We start from the raw sequence: 23,486 nt of genomic DNA on the forward strand, positions 1-23,486 counted from the left end.
GTTGTATAAAGGCGCAAGCAAAGGTTGGCAATATCTATACATCTCTCAATTAACAACTTGTCGCACACATATCTACCCCATGCCGATGGGCACAAGTCAAGAATCCTCTGACCTCCTTCACCACTTGAAATGGCCACAAGGGCCTAGAGGATGGCACCCTTGCCTCCATAAATTAAATTCCAGAAACCTCATTTGAATCTCAACCTAAACACTTTGGGTAACCAAGTCTCATTTGAATCTCAAAAGCACTTCTATTGAGTTTGTTCTCCAGAGATGTAACCAGTTGATATATTTGTCGCTCACCTTGAATGGTGAAGAATTAAATAATACAAACATATATACATTCCATTGAATATTAGAACCTTAATTTGATAATCCAACAAAAGATAACTTAATCTCACATTACATAATTCATTTAGGGGATCAAACCACCCTTGCTGACAGGTTAGAACACTTTAGTGTTTACATATGGGGCAAGAGAATCGGACAGGAAAACCATAGTGTAAAAAGTATCAGAGCAATAAAGAATGTCTCGCAATTTTGTCTAACAGAATCATCCAAATTTGGCCTAAGTCCGTCCGCCCGCCTATCTTCCAAACCCACTTAAAAGATATCTACTTGATCCTTGTAAATACCCAAGGATATGAATGGACCTGAATACTGTAAGCAAAGATAAAACAGTAAATATTATTAAGTTGAGCTGTAGAAGCTACTTGTGTGGTCCCAAAACAAGCAGATCAGTCTCAGGATATCTATACAGGAACAGATGGAGGCACTGATTCAGGCAAACCACTGCCACCATTCAGGACGGCCACATTGCCATCAGAGTCGACATCCATAATAGCTGAGTCTCCCTCCTTGATCTCCCCAGCCAGCATTTTCTCAGCCAAGCTATCCTCCAGAAGCCTCATTATAGCTCTTCTCAGTGGCCTAGCTCCGTAACTTGGATTGTAACCTTCGTCTACCACCCTCTCCTTGAATCTCTCTGTCACTTGTAGTTCTATATCCTTGGCTTTCAGCCTGTCAAAGACTTCCTTGAGCATTATATCAGCAATCTCCTTGACCTCCAGCTTGGTTAGCTGTCTGAAAACTATCATTTCATCAAGCCGATTGAGAAATTCTGGGCGGAAGTATTGCTTCAACTCTTCTGTAACGAGGCTTTTTATTCGGTTGTAACTGCTGTCCTTTTCATCATAGTCAAGGTCGAATCCGATCCTACGTCCTCCCTTCTCAATCACACTGCTTCCAATATTGGAGGTCATGATTAAGAGGGTGTTCTTAAAGTCCACCGTCCGCCCCTTACTGTCTGTCAACCTCCCATCTTCCAGAATCTGGAGCATCATGTTAAAGACGTCAGGGTGAGCTTTTTCTATCTCATCAAATAGGACAACAGTGTAAGGGCGACGACGAACTGCTTCGGTAAGCTGACCACCCTCAGTGTAACCAACATAACCAGGGGGTGAGCCAATGAGCTTTGAGACAGTATGCCTCTCCATGAACTCACTCATGTCAAGCCGGATCATGGCATCCTCAGATCCAAAATAATAAGAGGCTAGGGCCTTTGCCAATTCTGATTTACCAACACCAGTTGGACCAGAAAATATGAAGCTGGCAATTGGGCGATTAGGACTCTTAAGACCCACACGAGCCCTACGAATGGCACGGCTTATGGCTTTGACAGCCTCATCCTGGCCAATAACACGTGTATGGAGAGTTTCTTCCATCTTGAGAAGGCGGTCACTCTCATCACTTGAGACTTTCTCCACAGGAATTCCAGTCCATGAAGATACAATGTGTTGGATGTCTGATTCTGTTACAATAGGACCAGCATCACCAGCCTCACTCTCTGCTTTGCTTATTTCTTTGCCTTTGTCAATCAGAGCTGATATCTGGGCTTTCAACTCCATCTCTCTGTCACGCAGTTCTCCTGCCTGAAAAAAGAAATGTAGGAATTATAAAGGCAATTTAGGTTCAGAAATACATGATTAGCTTACAGGTTCACAATAAAACAACAAAATTAAAATTAATAAAAATAAAATAAAGCAAGCAATTTGGGGAGAATGCATAACTATGTATCCTATGTCATTTGTTATTCTGTGCTAGAGATCATTCATGGATGATATATGCTTATAACATAACAACCAGATCATCAAACTGATATTTTTTCTATGCAACATAGCTAACTTTTAAACTTTCAACACCTCAGGCTATATCCAGATACACAAAGTGCAACTGGAAAAATGGTACCTTTTCAAAATCTTGGCCACGGACTGCTTCATTCTTTTCTTTAGTGATCTGCCTAAGTTCTTTATCCAATTCCTTGGCCTCCTCTGGAAGCTGTTAAAAATATATATATTTAATGGAAATGAATATGACAGGACAAACCATGCTAGATAATGTAATAGCTTACCTGTGCATGGCAAAGCCTAACACGAGATCCAGCTTCATCAATCAAGTCGATTGCTTTATCAGGAAGGAAACGATCACTAAATACAAAGCAGAATTCATAAGAAATTAAGACAAATAAGAAGAACTGTAACAATCACTAATAGTGTGATATAAACAATCACTTGGAATAATAATGTATTTACTTCTCATAGTCATTCATTTGGTCAAAACAAGAGGATGATAATCAAAATACTTGGCAGAATACAGAGATAACAAGATAACGAACGACCAAAACAAGATTTTCACATTTGTCATGAGCAACAAAAGTTTGACATACGATATGAAAAATAGCATAGTTAAACAAAAAGAGATCTTGAATGATGTTCCAAACACAATATGAATAGCATAGAAGATGGTTAATTTCCAGAAGCAGAACAAGGCAGAGGAGGTCATTAAAGGGAGCTGTTGGGCAGAGCACAGTAAGCATGACCCCAACTCGATAACACTGTCTAGAACAAGACAGTAAGGTTCTTGCAACACCAACTGATTCTGAATGGTAGATAACCACATCCAATTACATGGTGCAAACTCTTCCTAACGATGCAAATTCTACAATAGTTTACAATTATTTCAATTAAATCACTCCAAGGGGCAAAAAAAAAAAAAATACAGCAATGATTGACCAAATGATCATAGGTAACAATGCATTCCCTTATTTTACAATCAGAGAAACAAATAAAAATAACATAGAAAACTGCAAAGTATGTGTAGGTCACAAAGCAATGAATGCTTCTAACAAACAGAATCAGGGAGTAGTATAATGTGCAGCATCTATAATAAAAAGGATGGTATTAAAATACGATTCACAAACCTAATGTACTGATGGGACAACTCAGCAGCAGCGACTAAAGCCTCATCAGAATAATGAAGTTTGTGATGAATCTCGTATCTTTCGCGAAGTCCTCTAAGAATCTGTATTGTCTCATCCACTGTTGGTTCTGGAACTTTGACAGGTTGAAATCGTCTTTCCAAAGCAGGATCCTTCTCTATATGTTTTCTGTATTCATCAAGTGTTGTGGCTCCAATGCACTGAAACAAAGTTGATAATGAATTACAATAGAAAATACAAGTTAAATAACAAATTGGGGGATACAGGCATACCTGCAATTCACCTCTTGCAAGAGCTGGTTTTAAGATATTAGCGGCATCTATGGCACCCTCTGCTGCTCCTGCTCCAATTAATGTGTGTACCTCATCGATAAATAGTATTATTTCATCACTTTGTTTAATTTCTTCCATCAACTTCTTTAACCTTTCTTCAAATTCTCCACGATATTTTGTACCGGCAACAAGAAGCCCCATATCAAGAGTAATCACCTAGATTACAAAATTGAAAGTAAATTATATGTGATAGATTCACATGTGCAGAATGATAGAGAAAGTGGTGATCCAATAGCAGTCTAGAAGTACTTCTGGGTTGTTCCGTGATTTCAACCTCTTTATGAAAATATAAAAATGAAGTAATGAGTAGGTAAAACACCTGTTTCCCTTCAATTGTTTCTGGAACATCTCCAGTGGCAATGCGCTGAGCAAGTCCTTCTGCAATGGCTGTCTTTCCAACACCAGGCTCCCCAATTAGGCAGGGATTATTCTTTGTACGCCTACCCAGAATTTGTGTAACTCGCTCTATTTGTTCTTTCCTCCCAACAACAGGATCTAACTTTCCCTGCAGAGTTACAAAGTAGCTCAGATGTTTCATGTTGATAGTACAGCAAGCATGTTACAAAGTTGATGATCCAAGATTACCTCCTCTGCCAACTTTGTCAAATTAGTTCCATACTCCTCAAGCGTGGGCATCTTATTGCCACTGCTTCCTCCACCTACCCCAGCACCAACAGCTTCAGTGCTTTCTCCAACCATTCGAATAACCTATTCAATAATGAAGCTCAAAATTGCTTCAATACTAGTCTTGCATTAATTCAAAACGAACTTAAATAATAAGTTACCTGGGTACGTATGTTACTTGGATCGGCTCCAAGACTCTCAAGCACACGAGCAGCTACACCTTCACCCTCACGAAGGAGCCCAAGAAGCAGGTGCTCAGACCCAATATAGTTATGACCTGCAATTCAACAGCATGGATCATGAACTTCAACTTAAACCAAAAGGACTAAAAGAAGAAGAAAAGGCCAAAGAAACAAGAGAAGATCAAAGAACATGAACCCATGCATTCTTCAGGGTGATAAATAGGAAAAAAACAAAGCACTTGAGAACCAATAATCCACAATGCAATATTATGACTTGAAGGAAATGGCAATCATGCCAAAAGGAAAACTTGGAAATAAACCAGAGATTTTAATGCTTCCATAGTTGTACATGCAGTAGGGTATTTATGGAAGGACTTGATATGTTAGATGACTGAAATACTCAATATTGCATAAACAAATAGTAAAACAACAACAAAGAGAATAGCATTAGTGATCCAATGTGTGAGATGTCATTTATGTTCAACAATAATTATGAATGACCAACATCTAGTTAGCTCTTTGCTGATTTGAAGTAGGCGGCATTGTCATATTCTACTTTCAGTCACGCTAGCAGTATAATGCTGGCATTCTATTCACTTCAGAAATCACATTATTAGAAATCAGAAGCTGCATGAAACAAAAGAAGCCCAAATGTATTGAACAAGTGATTGAAACTTGAAATGTAAAGTAGATGAATGTAATAGCAGATGGTAAATTAACATAATTTTAAAAAAAATGTGGGCAAATTTGAGAACAACAAGTTTCCAGATAGCTGAAATTGGCATATATTTTTAAATAGAGGTAGCTAAATATGAGGAAAACAAATTCTGAATTAAGTTCTACAATAAAGCTCTATAACTGAAGAACCCAAACTTACCAAGTTGACGGGCTTCCTCTAGTGAGAGTTCTAACACACGTTTTGCGCGAGGTGTAAAAGGTATCTCAACAGCAACAAAGCCACTTCCTCTTCCAATAATCTTTTCCACTTCCACCCTGGCATCTTTAAGATTAATACCCATTGATTTTAAAACTTTTGCAGCAATTCCTGTCCCTTCACCAATAAGGCCCAACAATATTTGTTCTGTCCCAACAAAATTGTGGCCTAAGCGTCTGGCCTCTTCTTGAGCAAGCATTATTACTTTAATTGCCTTCTCTGTAAAACGCTCAAACATAGCCTTAGCAGCTCCTCCACTGGCTTTCCTCTGGGGATAAGATATATATCTTGAAACCATCGAACAGAAATCATGTTTATATCTTGATGAGGAGCCAAGGGTATCTATTCTTCTCAAGCCTGCAAAACCTTGCAATTGAAGTACAGGTCTTCTCCGATAACACATCATTTGGACACTCCTTTTAGAATTTCCAGAGCCTAGAAGCTGAGTTTGACCCTTGTTCACTGCAACAGCAGGAAGAATTGCTGATTGAAACAAAGAACCAGCCATCTCTCCTGACAAGAGAAAAATACCCTGGGATCCTCACGGTACCTACAGGCAGCAACAATGTCAAACACACATATTAGGGCACATCATATCCAGAGATTGATGATTCAGATAGCAAGCCACAAATCTAGGTAGTATAGAATCCTATGCATTCAAGATTGAAATCCTTAGGTAAGAGAAAATCTGCACTATCAAATAGATCAATTGGATGATCATAATTTTTCAAGCATGACATAGCATGGTGGCATGACGAGGACACGGTTGACTTGGACAAGACTTTTAACAAAAGAACAGATAGGTGTGTAAGAAAAAAAATAGATTGTGTAGTTTGATCTTATATGCAAAACTATGTGATACATGGAAGATTTTTTTTAAAAAAAAAAGCAACATGATAATCTTATTTCATATTGTTGAAAATAGTGACTTTATTAGTCATTCGTGGGTTTCGTCCAGCATTAGTCCTTCCAAGTGTAAGATTTTATCTTGAGTTTGAACAAATTCATGTAACGGTTTTCTCGTCAAGGCAATGCAATATTTCCTTCTCTAAACTTTATATGGTTGCAAAGCCCCCTTCCAAGTTTAGGATTTCTTCAACGATACTCCCCATAGTAGGAGGCCAACAATTTCAATGGCCTATGCCAGATTCCCCTGGTCTGTCCACATTCCATCTTTGCCCATGGCATCAAAGACCTTTCTTGTGGTGATTTGCCTCAAGTATATTGCAATCTTTTCGCCACTATTATTCTCTAAAGCAAGGTCGTGCAGGTAACCTCCTTCAAACAACTAAGCCCTTATTGACACCTTTATATGACCAAGTTGCGTTAGTCCTCCAAGGTGTGTTGCACCAGTCCTCCAAGAGCACCTCGCTGATCTTGCAACATCCCAGGTAAGTCCTGCCCTGCAACCGATGGCATTGTCTTATGATGTGAGACCTCCTCTATGTCGAGAATGCCTTCTTTGTGTGCTCCTCTCCAAATGAAGAACTATAACCGACCAACTCTGCAAGAGGATATCATCCCCACAACCACACACTCCTCTCGTGGCCTCCTCTTTCCCTGTTGAATGTGAATCAACACTAATTTGAAGCATCTGAACTTGAAATCTTCCAACGACAATCCCTTCTTCAATGGATCCAATCCCTATGCGGCCATTGGGAGGAATGACAATCCCTTCTTCAATTCCAATCCCTATGCGGCCATTGGGAGGGAATGTTTCACTTGTGTTGTCCACCTCCAACTCACCATAGAAAACCATGAATGAAGGATCGACAAACGCCCAGCACTGCCAACAACTTGTTGACAACCTCAACCTTCACATTCCCTTCTTACAACAGATTCACTAATTCTACCTTTGAATGGGATGCTTCTGACAGCAAATAACAGTTTTCTTTTCAACTTTTGTGCAGAATCCCCTTTAAGCTTTTGAACCAGATTTATTATTATTATTATTATTCCACTTCTCATGAGCCACTCCTACTTTCAAGATCTGACTCTTCCTCTAGCTTCTTTTGTAGGCATCTATTTGTTGTTGCTGCTGCTGCTTCTCCTGCTTTCCTTTTCAAAGATCAACACTATCTTATATGTGTGTTGCAAATTTGCAGCCTAAAAGCCTATGTAGACCCGAACAGAGAAAACATAATGCTCATTTTTCCAAATCTAGCAAGGCTCAACCTATGCTATCCATCTTTCACCTAGGATCCTCAGTGATTTTTTCGCATCAAGGATAAGCTCATTCTAGAGACTTTTTTCCAATATCAATTCATCTTATAGCACCATTTCATCATTTCCTTATTCTCACTTTTGGCTGAGTTAAGGTCAAACAGATTTTCGCATGTGTACTTCATCGCCTATTTTCAGAACTTTTCTGATCAAAGGTCAAGGGATCATAGGTTGCATGCTTTTTTTAACTAATAAAGTATAGTTTCGTCTAACACAATTATGTTCTCACTTTATGGTGATCGTATCTTAGTCTACATTTCAAATTCATATCACAAGTTAGACATAGATAGTATTTATGCACCAGTTTGAGAAGTGCTGAAGGTATTGGATTTATTAGTTGTAATGTGAATGTCTTCAGAGCTGCAATGATCAAAAATAGGTATAAGAGTATCCACAGTTTCTCCATAATGTTAATCAGAAATAAATCTGTTAAAACGTTATGCATCTAAAATGAAAACAGGAACCAAGATTGCAAGCGATGGCTCACTGCACCATCTTATATAACCTTTTACTTAATATCAGACCGCACCATTTAGTAGAGACAACAATGATGGAATAAACCCAGGTATAACTATCAAGCAACTCCGGAGGGGTATTCACAGCGCTAGGTATATTCAAAAATCCTATGCATAAAAAAGTTGTTCCTCTTTGAGGCAGGTATCTTAGTCTCTCATATGATATCAAAACACCAAATTCCGAGCCTCCCAATCCACCAGATGCTTGAATTTCAATGCGCAGTTTTCTTCTCGTGTGAGCTACATCTTACGAGGCAATACAGAGAATAAATTCTTGCATTTAAAACAAAAACCTGGATCCACAGATCTTTCAAGGATAATAAAGAACAGTATGCAAATCAAAATGGGAACAAAACCTTAAAATGAATTCAACCGCAAAGCATAGGATATAAACCATTCGATGAACAAATAGAAGAAACTAGATCAGCATGAACGACACGATAGATCTACCTGTGAATCGTAGGAGAGGGAGAGAGGAGGCGGCGGCGTAGGAGGAGGAGGAGGAGGAGGAGGCGCGATAAATAGAAATGGAGAGCAGGTGGACTAAGACCTATTGCATACGGCATTGTCAATTCTTTTTCCTACTTTAGATTCATACCCGTTCATTCACCTTCCTGGTAATTCGTTGACAAACGAACCCAACCTTCTGTACGGTATCAATACGTGCTTGTTGATTCGTGCGGAACACGTAGCCCTCTGTAGAATACCTTCCTGAGTTTGTGTCCTCAAGATTCGCTCCACAGAGTTTAACGGTGGAGATACTCGCTAATTAAACTGTTGGGCTCAAAGTTTGGGCTGGACCAGTTCAATGTTGGGACCGCGTTGGGTTGGAATTGGGCAAGACATTGAGTGGACTGCAAAAAAGAATTATAGGTAAATATTTTTTAAAAATATATATCAAATACTTTTTTAATTTTATAGGTAAATAATTTTAAATTTTTAAATCATAAAATGAATTATATTTCAATGAGTTGCTTTGTCGAAACAATTGGACAGACTAAAATTAATAAAGAATTTTTTTCAAAAAATTCTTTGGAGTTTTTTAGTCTATCCGTGATTTCTTTTACCATAGAAATTATCAAGAAGATGTTGCGTCACTGGACTGCAAGCTATTGCGTGATCGAAAGGTCTCGACAAATTAGAAATTTACTACATTACATGTGATAAGAGAAAGTTCAATCAGAAATTTATTGTGCACATGATATGTGCATTCCTTCTCTCTTTACTCGGATGCAACACTATGCATGCCCAAATAAGATTCTGTCCGGAGGTGACACTGTTGCTCGCGCATTGTGGTTAGGGTCGGCCACCTCATGCGGGCATGACCGCATGCCCACAACGTCCAAGATCTGCCACCTCGCACGGATACACTGTGTTATATTTGAGAGGTGTTCTAAGACAATCATTTTATAATTGTACTATTTATTGAATAAATAGTAATTTACTATTTGAGTGCACATTCTTTATGTGTTTGATTATATTTTAAACTTATTTATTGAATATCCGCAATACGATTCATAGCATGAGAGAATTTGTGATTAGATCACAACTAGTGAACATCTCTACCTGTGTAATTATGAATGTATTAAAATTATCCCTAGTCGATAAATTAATAAGCACAGACGTCATTGATTATGTGGAGATTAACACATTTTAAACTTCTTAGTTTACCAAGCAGCTGTTCTCATTGGTTGGAGACATTCGATGTTGAGAGTTAAAGGTGGATGCTAGTTAACGGTAACTAGTTCATTGGAGTGACTTGCCATGAGACTTCATATGATTTTATACATATGTCAATGAAGATCTCAGTCAGCTTAAGTGTGAGTTTCATTTGACTTAAGGTATTCAAGTCACCTTGGTTATAGAGGCTTATACTTTGACATCTTAAGCAAATATTTTCAAAGAGGTGTGGACATAAAATGATTAGGTATAAGTCGAAGTACTCAAAAGTGTTTGAATAACCCACAAAGGATTCACCGCTCCTTGAAAAAAGAAATGTATACCCTACGATCGCTTATCAGAATTATTACTAGAAGTCTTTAGCCAAACATTGCATGTTAAGAGTATTATACTCTTGGACACATGTATGAGTAACTTGAATTCACAGGACAAGAAAGCAAGCTTGGACTAGGTGTAACGTAGTCAGTCTAGTGGGGACTAACACATATAGACCATGTCCTAAACTAAACGGGTATAAGATAGTGAAAGGAATGAGACACGGCTTATTATAGCTGTTGAAAGGTTTAGAAATAGTTCTGGAATCAATCATTGATTTTTTGATCAATTAAGGATCATGATGTACTACTAGGTGTCACTCATGATCATTCCGTAATTAATGATTAATTACGAATGACCAACATAATCGGGAATCTATTGGGTCACACACACTATAAATTTCTCTGAAGGACTTAAAACGAGTTTGAGAATTAGATTCTTAGAACGAGAGAAATAAAGTCTGGTTACACTGGATAAAGGTAAAAATAATGGACTTCATCTTATAAAGACAAAATAAATCAAATTGGTTTGGATCCTGATGAAAAATATTTTGATAAATCGGAAGCATGATGGGTTTTGTCTTAAGAAGACGAAATGAACAAAATTGGTTTGGTTCAAATCGGAGGTGTTTTGGTATTGAACCAAACGATTTGGGTTTTGAACCAACTTTGTTTGGTTTGAACCAACTTTGTTTGGTTTGAACCAAACTCAAGTTAATCGATGTTATATGGGATATAACGTTAAAGGAAGAATGGACGGTTGAGATTACAATTAAGTTTGATCACAACCATTTATTTAAATCTAAACATCCTAAACCTAAGGTTTACTACAGTAACGTGTTAAACCCTGATGCTATAGTAAAACCCTAATAACCCAAATCCGGTTCAAGCAAATCTAATTTTTTTCTCCTTCTTGATTTTCTCCCACTGACCACCGCACGCATACAAAGGAGGAATCATGATCTTCTCCTCACGATCCAGCGTCCGCCGAAGTGGAAATCACAAGAATCGCAATTTAAGGCCTCCTTGGCCTCGTGGGAGATTGCTGGAAAAACCCTAGCTGCCTTCGTGAATTGCGAGAGATCAGCTGCCGCCTCCTCCTTCACGTGCAACCTTCTTCCCGTGGAGAGAGAAGCCTGTGCCACCCTCCTTTTCCCAATTGCGTGCATCTCTAGCACCAATCTCTCCCAAGCGATGGTGGTCAATCGCACAACGAAAAAACCTTTAGCGCCTCAAGAACAGAGGCTTTGCATTTTTGATGGCCACTGCGTTCTCTCCTAACTCCTCCCATAGATCGCGATTGTTTCCCAAGAAAACGCCGACCACATCCTTTAGAAGGAGGGAGATCAGAACCCTAGTGCCGCCGCCTCCTTTGTGTGGGATCTGAGAACCCTAAATCGTGATTCTAGTGTGGAAGTCGAAGCCGCCACCTTCTCTATTTTTCCCCCTCCCGATCGCGCAACCCTTTTTCCGATCAGAGAAACCAGAGCAAATTTTTGGCTATTGATCAACGTCGACTGCCAAAGGGAAATCATCTAACCGGCTACCTTCTCCTCGATTTACCTTCTCCCGAGCACCAGCCAGTGTTGGACGCCAGCAGTTCGGTTTCTCCCCTGTTGAGTTCTTGTTGTCGACTGTGAGGGAGAGGGAGCACCAGACGACGGCTGCCTTGTTGTTTTTCATGGATTGTAGTCGCCGGAGAAACGTCGGAGAAGTGTTCACCATCGTCAGCTGCTAAAGAAGAAAATATGTCGCTGTCCAGTTATAGGAAATTGTTTCCATCTATCGGATAGGTTGTCCGACCGTTGCCGACCAATCTCGATCATCCGACAACCATCTACCATCTTCTCGTAATCTTGTGAAGATTTTGGAGATCATTCCATCTTTGTCGGAAAGAGTTTTTGGTTGTTTGTCCTTCACCGGCGATCAAAGGTTGTTGCATGTTTTTCGATATTAGGATTTTTCTCTCAAATCAACCGTTGTCGATCGTCGGCTAGTACTGAAGACGATGATATGACTCGTGACTTTGGAAGCCATCCAGACGAAAGCTTGGCATGGATCACCGATAGAGGCTAAGCTTTGATAGAGTCGCTCAATTGATGTCAATCTTATTCCACGACATCTCAGGTATGCTTAGAATAAATTGTTATTCCGAAAAAATTTTAATTTTCAGTTATATCATGTATCTGTTGTATCCTATATGCGTGTGTTGTAATAATTAGATTTAATTATTATTTTATTCCACTGCACACGATTTTGCAGCCGGGAAAGGGAGCAGTCGGGATTTTGCAACAAGGAAGAGGGAGAAGGTTGAGCGGGAATCAGATCGTCGGAGGGAAGAGGGAGCAGGTTGCAGCCGGGAGAAGCAGCGGAGGAGAGAAATCACCGGTAGCTGGAGGGAGAGAACGCGAGCGAAGGAGAGAAATTACCGGTCACCAGAGGGAGAGAACGCGAGCGGAGGAGAGAAATCACCGGTCGCCGGAGGGAGAGAACGCGAGCGGAGGAGAGAAATCACCGGTCGCCGGAGGGAGAGAAAAACCTAAATCGTGCACTGGGAAGGTCGGGTAAATCGCGATTTTAACAAGGATTTAACGACGGAAATTTAATTCCGTCGCTAAATTAGCGATGAAATTAAATTTCCGTCTCAAGGTCGTCGCTAAAATCACCTATTTAGCAACGGAAATAACTTCCGCCGTTCTTGCCATCGTTATATTAGGGTTTCAGTGACGGATTTAACGACGAAAATATATTTCTGTCGCTAATATCAGTCGATACGGATATATATATCCGTTGCTAAAATAGCGACGGATATATATTTCTGTCGTTAAATTCTGTATTTTTTTTAATGATGGTTAATTAGGTTAGAAATTAGAATAAGAAAAAAAATAATAATCAAATTTTTTAATATATAAGCCGTTATTTTGTGACTGATTATAAAAATTTATTGTTAATGATAAAAAATAAAATAAAATGGAAAATACTAGCGATGGAATATATTTGCTTCGTTATTAATTTATGATAAAAAATTTTAATCAATATTTATTTAATGACTAAATTTTATTTCAATCGTTAATTAGGTTAGAAATTTAAATAAGATAAAAAATTAACAATCAAAATTTATAATTGGTCATTAAATAACGATGGATTTAAAAATTGATCGCTAATGATAAAAAGTAAAAATAAATAAAAAAATAGTGACAGAATATTTTTTGCTCCATTATTAATTAATTTGTAATTGAAAATTTTAATGGGTCTTTATTTAACGATTAAATTTCATTTCGGTCATTAATTAGGTCACAAATTAGAGTAAGGTGAAAATTCACGATCTAAATTCCAAATCAGTTGTTATTCTACTATCGATTATAAAAATTAGTCGCAAGATAATGATTGATTTTAAAAATCAATTGTTAATGATAAAAAAATTAAATTAAATTAAAATGATAAAAAAAAAAAGCTTGGGAATGTCTTTGTTTCATCGTTAATTTAAGACTGAAACATGCAATAGCTTTTATAACCTGAGTCTTTATCGAATTAGGCTCATTTAATAATTTTACAGAGATAAGTTGTCTAAAGGCGCACAAGGGAGTGGTGGTAGAAATAAATCCACGACAAGTCGCACAAAATTACATAAAATATTGAATAGAAAAAGTAATAGAATAATATTCTATAGTATTTCTCATTGGATCTTCTTCTATTAATTGAATTTGTTGATTTGGAATTTTCTATGTTCTCGTCCTCTTGATGTCCTTTATTTTCTTTATCATCGAAAGGGTATTTTATTTTTTAAAGAATTAAAAGGACAATTCATTCTATTCTTCGTCCTCTTGATGTCCTTTATTTTCTTTATCATCGAAAGGGTATTATATTTTTTTAAAAAATTAAAAGGACAATTCATTCTATTCGTCGTCCTCTTGAAAAATACCTTTTTTTATCAAATTGATTAAAATTGTTCAAATTTATCAAACCATTCCAACTCTATTAAAATCGATTCAACGCTATCGAAACAGTCATAAAATAAACTGTTTACCACATCACTTTTCAAAATAAAAAGTGATGACTTCATCCCTGTTAATATATTTTTTATTTTTATTTTTTCAAAATGGATGACTTCGTCCTTTTAATTTTTGCTCTTTATTTTTTATTATAATACGTTAGATCCGATAGAATCCATATCTATCTTTAAAATAATATGATATTGTCCAATTTGAATTCATGCTCTTCATGTATTTACCAAAAAGATCTAAATTTTTTTCATGTATTTTCAATATGGAATTTTGATTGTATCCCAACAATCTACTCCTCAAACAAAGGACCACTATGAGCCCCTCCTGACGATTCCAACAACCCCTTTACTAGGAGCCCCCAATCATTCCTTTGTGAGGATCTCCATATGACACCATATAGAACATGCTTTGATATCATTATTAGATTCGATAGAATCCACATATATCTTTAAAACGGTATAATATTATCCACTTTGAGTCTATATTTTCATAATTTTATTTTTATATTTTATTTAAAAGATCATACCAATATAGATATCTCTATATTATAATCTTAAAATATTTTTATATATTTTTAACGTGAAATTTTGATTCTTTCTTGACATAATAATCATATAATGATCATATGAAGGTGATTTTATCGCACATCACTTCTGCTTACTTATTTCAGTTCAAAGTACAGTGGCGTTGCCATGCCCACCTTTAATTAAGGTCTCCGTGATTTTCATGGCAAGAACATTGAAGGAAACATAGGGGCCCACGGCAGGCACTGAGCATTGAAGAGAGGAATAGGTTGTGAGTGAGAGGTGCGCAGTACGATGGACAACGTCTGGTCGATGCTCATCCTCAACTAGAACATCATGTACTCGCTGCTGTGGAAATATAAAGAGTTGTAACAACGGCATACAGTTTGATTCATGCATTCTGCGGTAGTTCCATTTGTAGCTTTAACTAGATCGCTGCATGCTGAAACTATCACTTGTACTCGCTCATCTCTTTAATTCTGTAGCTTTAATTTTTTCCTTTAATTGCTAGCTAGCTGAGCTCCCAGTTTCTCATGCTGGTCCATGTTGGACAAGTCTTGGCTCTATGCATCTGATCAGTATGAACTGATCGAAACTTGTTCTCCAGTAAAGCTGAGCACAGACAATGCTGAAGAGAAATTCCAGTTCAACGCTGTATGCAACAATCCGGCGGACAACGACGAACGAATTAGTCATGATCGACGACACTAATCTTGCAGAGGATGGAAGAAGAGGTGTCCGAGCTTGTGCGTTGCATGAAGACCAAGGCATTGGAATAGTAGCGAGGTTGGATGGAGGCAGCAGTCACGAGAGTCTTGGGCTCTCTCTCTCTCTCTCTCTCTGTCTCCAATTTATTCCCACCCTGCACCATTTGGCAGCCCCCTCTCTCTCTCTCTCTCATCGTCTCTGCTCTGTCTCTTTGTTTGTCTGACTCGCCATCAATGAGGGAGGCTAATTGGGACCTCTTCTCTTCGCTTCATACGGCCGTTAAAGAACAGCGATCTCGATCTCACTTTCACTCAGTGCCGTCGTTCTTGCCCATTTACCAGGGCAGAAAAATGATGATGTGAAGCTCTTGATCCAGCCATTTACCGTTTAGGAAACGAGACTGGCAGGATGTGGTCCTTGTTCATTCATAGACTTTGCTCCCCTTCCTATTTTTAAAAATTTTAATGACTTAATTTTAATTTCTAAAAACTACAAATTATATTAAAACGTTTCTCACAGTGTTTAATTAATGCTAAGCGTTTCCATATCTTTTAGATTTAACTGTATTTTCTACTGATCTTTGAAACGACATCCAAATCAGTTATCCATCTCTGGTGAGATGGGCAGGTGAAATCATGACTGTTTGTGTCATCAACTGACTGTTGAATCCCAAGAAGATGCATGTATGATGGTTTCTTATTCCTGTTTATGAAAAAAAAATTAGATGATAATCATAAAGCCTATCGTTAGGTCTCATGTGCTTCAATGATTTCCAGAATATTTTTCTTGCGTGAAATAATATGAATTCAGCTGGGAAATCGACAATTAACCTACAAAAGCAATATGCAGATTGATGAGGGAGTGGCTGATCAAGCTCTTCAAGTGTTGGCCAAGTTTTATTGAGCACAGCGTAATGAAAAGGACTTGGCATGGCTGCTTCCTCCTCACTCACTCCATCAATTGGACACGAACACAGCTTTATTTCCTTGGCATGAATACGACTGACCTCGCTTTGTTGCTATACACATACCACCACATGGAGCATTTGACCTCTCAGGCACCAACTACGCGCCCCTTGCAGTAACTTTTTTGTTGTTTCCAGAATCGCAGAGTAAGTTACTGTCACGCTTGGAAAAGAGAGAAGAGAAGACAAGAAAATATCAAGATAAATAAATTATTGTTTAAGAAGTGAGCCTTGTTCACTTATTTCATGGGGTGGTTTTTTTTTATTGGCAGATTTAGTAAAATGGTCATTTTAATTCTTCATACGTAGTTCCTTGGCGTAAGGATTGGATTATTACCATGTGCTTCACTAAATCGTGCATTTAGCGCCAACCCGGCCCGGATGATCTACCCAGGTTGATCTCGAATTGTGGGCTATGAGTGCCAACGTTGATGCTGACATCCGGGCTACTTTCCTCCTTCTCTCATATTATCTTTTCTCTCGCGTATGAATCCGAGCCTTTTCTTTCTTGACGTCGTCATGAAACCCCTTGACTATAGTTCGAGTAACTTGTAATGTTACCCTCCTGCGTCGTGACCAACTGCAATTTCCCGATTTACCTCCTCACAGATGATTGTGGGACCGACCGTGTGGGGCCGCTAAGGTGGCGGATCCACCTTTTGCAGAAGAGTAACTTGTAATGTGGTTCCCTTAGTCATTGTGGTCAATACTGATAAAGCAATACAGATATAATATTTGAGTATTTGAAGATGAAAAAATATATAATAATTTTAAAAAGAAACATGATTAAGAAAGAAATTTAATTTTTTTTCTCTCATATATTTTTCTTGCAACAATTTGACTTATATATAACTATGATAAAAAAATTTTAAAATATTTCAATTCTTTGTATATTGAATACACTATTATATTTTTCTTTTTCTTCTGCAACTATTATATTTTTCTAAATAAATACACAATACAATTTAATTCATCATGATAATTTAATTAACTACTATATAATTCAATCAAATTTGATTTGACTAAGAATGCAATTTGATTTAGATTTTCAATAATATATAACATTCCCTATAAATCAAACTTGCTCTAATGTCAATTGAAGGAGATGAAAAATATAATATTTGAGGATAGAGTAGGAGTATAACAATTTAAATGGGAAATATAGCTAAGTAAAAAAATTTAACTTTTTCTCTCGTATATTTTTTTCATACTACAATTTGACTTATATAAAGAAGTCCAATAATAATTTAATTCTTCTTACATTAAACAACATATTATTATATTTTTCTAGAAAAATATATATATTAAATTTAATTCATCATGATAATTTAATTAGTCATTATATAATTCAATCAATGAAGATCAAAATAATTTGATTTTGAATTCTACCAATGAAATTTGATTTAGACTTTCAAACATATAATTTAATTTAGACTTCCAACAAATACCTAGATATTATAAGTCCACCTTGATAGTCACTAGCTTCACTTAAACTCCTTGCTCAACATGAGAAGGGGACAAGTAGCTAAGGGTGTCTAGGGCAAAATTGGACAAAAAAAGGAAGAAAAATGTAGGTGTGGACTAGAGAGTAGAGATGCCAATGGTGTTGAGATGATCTTAATAGGTGTGAGGAAATGAAGTGAAAGAGATCATTTAAAAATAATAAATATGCTTTTAATTGAAAAAAAACTCTTTTAAGTTTGTCCACATTTTTCAATATTTATGACAGTTGACGTTAAAATTGTTTTAAATTGAGACTTTTTGCTCGTATTTGGAGAAAATTTTTGGTTCGCACTGAAGCTAATTGCTGCTAACCTTTTTCATTTCACTCCTCTCATTTTGATAGACATACAATTTACCTCCAAACTAAATAGAAAAATGATACTTAGCATGAAAATTTTCAACATGAGTGCCATGACACTCATTGGTCTAGCATCATGCATGCAGTTGTGAATGTCATGCTCCATTCATGTTGAATTTTTCATGCTAGGTATCATTTCCCAAACCTTTATAACTTGCCATTCAGGTCCATCATTAGGTCAAATGATGACAATATTAATTTTGTTTTGCCCCTGTAATATATCATCTGTTTCAAAACACCCTCATCTATGTTTAGAATCATCGTAATGTCGCTCCTGGGACATAGTTGAGTTGGTTACGACAGAGAACAGAGTTGCTGAAATTGACAAAAATCAAATTTTGATAAAACCGAGGCAATGCCCTTTTTTGTCCTGATCAACTGCAGCTTACTGATTTACCTCCTTACAGATGATTATGGAATCAATCGTGTGAGACTACTGGGATGACAGATTCCACCTTTGTTGAAGAATCATCATAATATCCTTAAATTTTCATACTTTGACCATTTTATCCCTTATTATAAATACATTAGTTTTCTCAATAAAATGACGGTGAGGCCGAGCTCTTATATTAATATTATATTAGACAAATAAAAGGATAAAAATGGAAAATTATTTTTTTCTAAAAAAATCGAAACAACACCTTAATATATTTCTATTATAAAAAATATCTTTATTTATTTAAATGTTGTTATAATGGTTAAGATATAGTTATTATAACATGTAAAAGTAAATATTTTTATTAATTCAACTTTATTAAAATTACTATACAGAATACTTTTATATCAAATATTATTTATTAATTTCATTATTATATTAATTATTGTTTAACTTCTATAATAATACCGTTATTGGTAGTGTAGCATTTATGATTACAATATTATAATAATTATACAATAATTGTTATATTACTTAGTAGATATGTTAATTATATATAGTCGATAATAGTTTAAAAATAATTTTGCTTAATTTAAGTGATTTTGATAAATTTAAAATTTTAAAACTAATTTAGCAAAAACTATTTTAATATAAATATATATAGTAATTTTGGCAGTTGTAGTTATTAAAATAATCCTTAAACATTTTCGAAATAAAAATATTCGAGAGGGTTATTTTAAGGGTTAAGACTAGCGTAATTAACCATGGCAAATTACAGCGGGAAAGGGAAGGGGAGAAACTGCACGCCACGCGTTTCTCTTCCGCTTCTTATTAGAGGAAACGTCCTCTCTCACAAGTGGTAGAGGAAGGCGAGACACCTGTCGCCGTAAAAAGCCGAGCCCATACTGCCTCTTCTCTTCTTCGACTCCAGTTCATGCACTCGGGGATGAACGGCGTCGTGTGGGCGGATGAGGCAGGCGACGACGAGGACGGCGCGTCGTGGTCCAGAACAAGCGCCGCCGGAGCCAGCGGCGGCGAGATGGGCGATGGCAAGGATGAGCTCGGACTGCCGAGTTTCAAGTTCATGCTGGACGACGAATGGTACTTGGGCGCTACTACCGCAGTGTCCGCCTCTAACCTTGTACCTGCCGCTGCTGGCCATCATCCCTTCGACGCTTTCCAGCAGCATCCGGAGCTCAAAGACGTGGGCTTTCCCTCGAATCCGAAGCCGCATGAGGCCTTGCTGGTCCCGCCCGTGGATGACCTAGATCAAAATCCTCCCTTTTTTACTCCGAAATCCGGCTTCTCCTCCCTTTTTGGCGCGGTTTGTTCGAGCCCCTTCGATGCCGGGCTCGATCTCGGGTGCGACGCTACGGGGTTTCTTTCCGCTTCCCACACCTCCGCTTCTTCTGTCCTGATGAATAGAGGCGGTGGAAACGGCGAAGGGGAAGGAGTCATGGGGTTCGTCGGATTGCGGGTGGGCGACCAACTTGGTGGTGCCGATCTGAGCTCAGCGGCCGAATTCTCCGGTGGGCGTCTACTGCCCACGTCCGAGAACTGTTCTGGTTCCATCTCGACTGCTGCCTTCAGTTCCATGGGCTTCGACTGCTTTGAGAATTCTCCATTTCTCAACAGGTCCAAAGTTTTGAGGCCACTGGAAATTTTTCCTCCTATGGGAGCGCAGCCTACTCTATTCCAGAAGCGGGCCGCCTCCGCTCTCCGGCAGAATTCCAGTATGGGTGTGGAGAAAGGTGGCTTGTTGGGGCTGTGGAGCCCGGAAGGAGTTGGGCAGGGCAACTGGGGAAATTCCGCTTTTGAAGAAGAGATCGAGAAGAAGAGGAGGGGGAATGAGGAGTACGAGATGGACGATGGAAGCATGGATGCATCAGGGTTGAACTATGACACGGATGATGGTGCGACAGAGAATGCTAAAGGCGAGGAGGCCGCGAAGGACGGCGGCACAGGGAGCGGCTCGATTGCCCACAGCACAGTGACTGGTGGCGGAGACCAGAAGGGGAAGAAGAAGGGCCTCCCAGCCAAGAACTTAATGGCGGAGAGGAGGAGGAGAAAGAAGCTCAATGATCGGCTTTACATGCTAAGATCTGTGGTTCCCAAGATCAGCAAGGTGAACTGAGCATCCTCCAACTGTTGATTTCAGTTAAAAAGTGCTAATTCCTTCGGATTATCCTTTTTTTTTAGTTCTTCAGTGGTTGCATGTTTTATGAAAGCTGCACAAATTTCTTTGTTATTGTCAAGATTAAGAAACACACTTCACTTTTGCACGCCAAGTTGTCATAATTCATTTGCGATATGGCAGAATGCTGTTTGTGGATGATCTGAACAAGTGGTCCCTTGGTTCATCTGGTCACTATTTCTCTCAATCAAATGTGTTGAATCCATAAGTGGCACCAGGATAAAGCATGCTAATTACCTGACCATTTTAGAAATACTTCTGCTATCTTGTTATTTATTAGTTTCATTTATTCCCATAATTATGTTTATGGTTTTAGTCCATTCTTTTCTTAATTGTACCTTGTTTATATAGCTGTGGAATTCTTTCTTCTAGTAGTCATAGTTGTTACTACATAGTAAAAGGAGTAGAAAGTGAGGAGGGGATCAAACTTTGATAATTTTTTTTTAATCATCATTCAAATTATGTACTCAACTAATATATCTTGTTATATGGATATTTTCTGATTGTAATGTAATTCCTCCTCCTTGTAGATGGACAGAGCTTCTATTCTTGGTGATGCAATTGAATATTTAAAAGAGCTTTTGCAAAGGATCAATGACCTTCATAATGAACTAGAGTCGACTCCTTCGAGTTCTTCAGTCCCTGGTACTAGTGGGACGAGCTTTCACCCTCTGACTCCAACACTACCCACTCTTCCGTGTCATGTGAAGGAGGAACTTTGCCCAAGCTCTTTAACAAGCCCAACTAGTCAGCCAGCAAGGGTTTGTGTCTCCATCCAGATCTTTTCTATCTATATCACTGATTTTTATTGATCAAGAAGACTATTGCCACATAGTGTAATTTAACCAAGTATGAACTGGCTTCATCCTGACTTGGGGAGTCTAGAGTTTGAATCCCCAAAAGTAAAAGGCTTCGATATGTACAGTTGAAGCAGTGTGCATAGTGTTTCAAAGCCAATATCGGCAGAAGCTGCACATACTGAAATGATTCTCTTTTGTATTTGCAGTTATGATGCAAATGAGCAACACATTTAAAGTTCCTTTGATCAGCTTATTGATAATTGCATATGTTAAATTATGTGCAAGCCATCATCGCTCACTCTGATGTTTGCTTCCATTTCCTTTCGTAATAATCATGTGGAATTTAGGACCAAGAACGAATTCCCCTAGGAAATTCATGATTGCCGATATGACACCCCAATCATCCAGTTAGAACACTTGAGTTCATCTTATATTGTTGTGTTTGCTGATAATCTGTCTGCACATGACAGGTTGAGGTTAAGCTAAGAGAAGGCCGAGCAGTCAACATTCATATGTTCTGTGCCCGTCGACCTGGTCTATTGCTCTCTGCCATGACAGCACTTGATGGCCTAGGACTCGACATCCAACAAGCTGTCATCAGCTGTTTCAATGGATTTTCCTTGGATGTTTTCCGAGCTGAGGTAATTAAGCTTTCTTCTCCTCCTAGTTTCGTAAGGATAAAATTGATTCCACTCTCTTGGCTATGTTGCCTGACTGACATTCCTGTTGTTTTGCTTCTTTTCAGCAATGCAAAGACCCGGGTGTTCTGCCAGAAGAAATCAAGGCAGTGCTCTTGCATTCTGCAGGGTTTGACAACACATTGTTATGAGAAATCAAGGAATCGCCTACGATAGCAGTGGTTTCCGTGCTTGCCGATCACTTCCAGTTCCTTAAACATCTTTAGCATTCCAGCAGTTTAATCTTAGGCTTTGTAACATGGAATCTTAGAGGATCCAAAGCTACATCCGTCTCCTTACAACAATGTCAGTCTTTCTCATTATGCAATAATAATGTACAATTCAATGTCAGTTTGTATTGTTTTAGCATGCAAGCAGCATATTATCCTGCAAACAACTAAATGTTTGGTTGATTTAAAAGCTTAAAATTTTCATGTAAAAGCACCAAACGATGCGAGGAGGAAGTATAAAGTTCATCTTTATAGTTCGTGAGGCTATACTTCAGATTGAATGTCATTAATGATTGGATGCAAATCTTATTATATTCTTTCACACACATTTCATTGTTGTATATCCTCGTTTAAATGCTTTAGTCAGATTCAATAGGAGAATGCCACTGGTTCCTGTGGCATGCATCTTAAGTTTCCATCCTTTCTTTGTCCTCTCCTGCCCACTGTTGATTCTTACAATCTTTCGAAAGAAGAGAGATCGTTGAACTGTCAGTGCAAAAGTTAAACTGTAAGAATTTTGCTAATGCAATCGTTTTCTTCACATCTAAACTTCCCAGACAAAGAAGTTGGCTGAACGCGGACCACACCCATGCAAGATTTACGTAGCTCCATAATTTAATGCTGCAAAGACCCAGTTGGCTTGTTCTGCTTGGACGCACTCTCACACGAAAGTAAGAATCAAGAATATAATACAGGACCGTTCAAAACTCTACCTTTTCTCTCCAGGCGTTGCATCACGAAGGCCTCATGCAGATTTAAGAGGCAGCAGCGACATCAATACCCAAAGACTGTTTAATTGGCTTCTTCTGCTTGGATTTATTCACATCAATCAAGATTGATACAATTGAATAGAGAAATAATGCAGTGGTATCATGGGTTGGTTCCTTATTAATATCCTTTGATTGATAGGTACTATGATATAATGAGATTCACGGTCGTTTATGCAACTTCAGAGCAATTAGTGGCAAGACTGACAGGAGCAGTCACGCAACCTTTTGCACTGTTCATTTTGGTGTATTGGAGCTTATAGGGGAACCTAGGAGGGGGTTGCTATTATACTCAACAGG

The 23,486-nt window shown here is 38.1% G+C and overlaps 2 protein-coding genes across 2 annotated transcripts; one reads left to right on the forward strand and one right to left on the reverse strand.

The window, feature by feature from the left end:
- Window positions 1–324: 324 nt before the first annotated feature.
- On the reverse strand, window positions 325–8,585 carry LOC141828316 (chaperone protein ClpC1, chloroplastic-like). Its single transcript, XM_074715726.1, has 10 exons — window positions 8,538–8,585; window positions 5,293–5,899; window positions 4,395–4,510; window positions 4,195–4,317; window positions 3,929–4,114; window positions 3,550–3,765; window positions 3,260–3,477; window positions 2,411–2,486; window positions 2,248–2,337; window positions 325–1,931 (listed from the first exon to the last, which is right to left on the reverse strand). The coding sequence occupies exons 2-10, from the start codon at window positions 5,855–5,857 to the stop codon at window positions 753–755; spliced, it is 2,769 nt and encodes a 922-aa protein (XP_074571827.1). The 5' UTR covers window positions 5,858–5,899; window positions 8,538–8,585; the 3' UTR covers window positions 325–752.
- A 10,810-nt stretch (window positions 8,586–19,395) lies between these two features.
- Window positions 19,396–22,591, forward strand: LOC141832773 (transcription factor SCREAM2-like). Its single transcript, XM_074720159.1, has 4 exons — window positions 19,396–20,643; window positions 21,243–21,473; window positions 21,983–22,153; window positions 22,258–22,591. The coding sequence occupies exons 1-4, from the start codon at window positions 19,453–19,455 to the stop codon at window positions 22,339–22,341; spliced, it is 1,677 nt and encodes a 558-aa protein (XP_074576260.1). The 5' UTR covers window positions 19,396–19,452; the 3' UTR covers window positions 22,342–22,591.
- The last annotated feature ends 895 nt before the right edge of the window (window positions 22,592–23,486 follow it).

The sequence above is a fragment of the Curcuma longa genome, chromosome 1, assembly GCF_044706935.1.
Source record: "Curcuma longa cultivar G26 ecotype Majalengka, Jawa Barat chromosome 1, ITB_CL_G26_1.1, whole genome shotgun sequence".
Classification (NCBI taxonomy): Eukaryota; Viridiplantae; Streptophyta; class Magnoliopsida; order Zingiberales; family Zingiberaceae; genus Curcuma; species Curcuma longa.

Coding starts and splice junctions, on each gene's coding strand:
- LOC141832773 (XM_074720159.1), top strand. CDS start 19,453: ATGCACTCGGGGATGAACGGCGTCGTGTGGGCGGATGAGGCAGGCGAC. Junction 20,644..21,242: donor TGGTTCCCAAGATCAGCAAG/GTGAACTGAGCA, acceptor TCCTCCTTGTAG/ATGGACAGAGCTTCTATTCT. Junction 22,154..22,257: donor TGGATGTTTTCCGAGCTGAG/GTAATTAAGCTT, acceptor GCTTCTTTTCAG/CAATGCAAAGACCCGGGTGT.
- LOC141828316 (XM_074715726.1), bottom strand. CDS start 5,857: ATGGCTGGTTCTTTGTTTCAATCAGCAATTCTTCCTGCTGTTGCAGTG. Junction 2,487..3,259: donor TTGTCCCATCAGTACATTAG/GTTTGTGAATCG, acceptor CTTTGTATTTAG/TGATCGTTTCCTTCCTGATA. Junction 2,338..2,410: donor TTAGGCTTTGCCATGCACAG/GTAAGCTATTAC, acceptor TATTTTTAACAG/CTTCCAGAGGAGGCCAAGGA.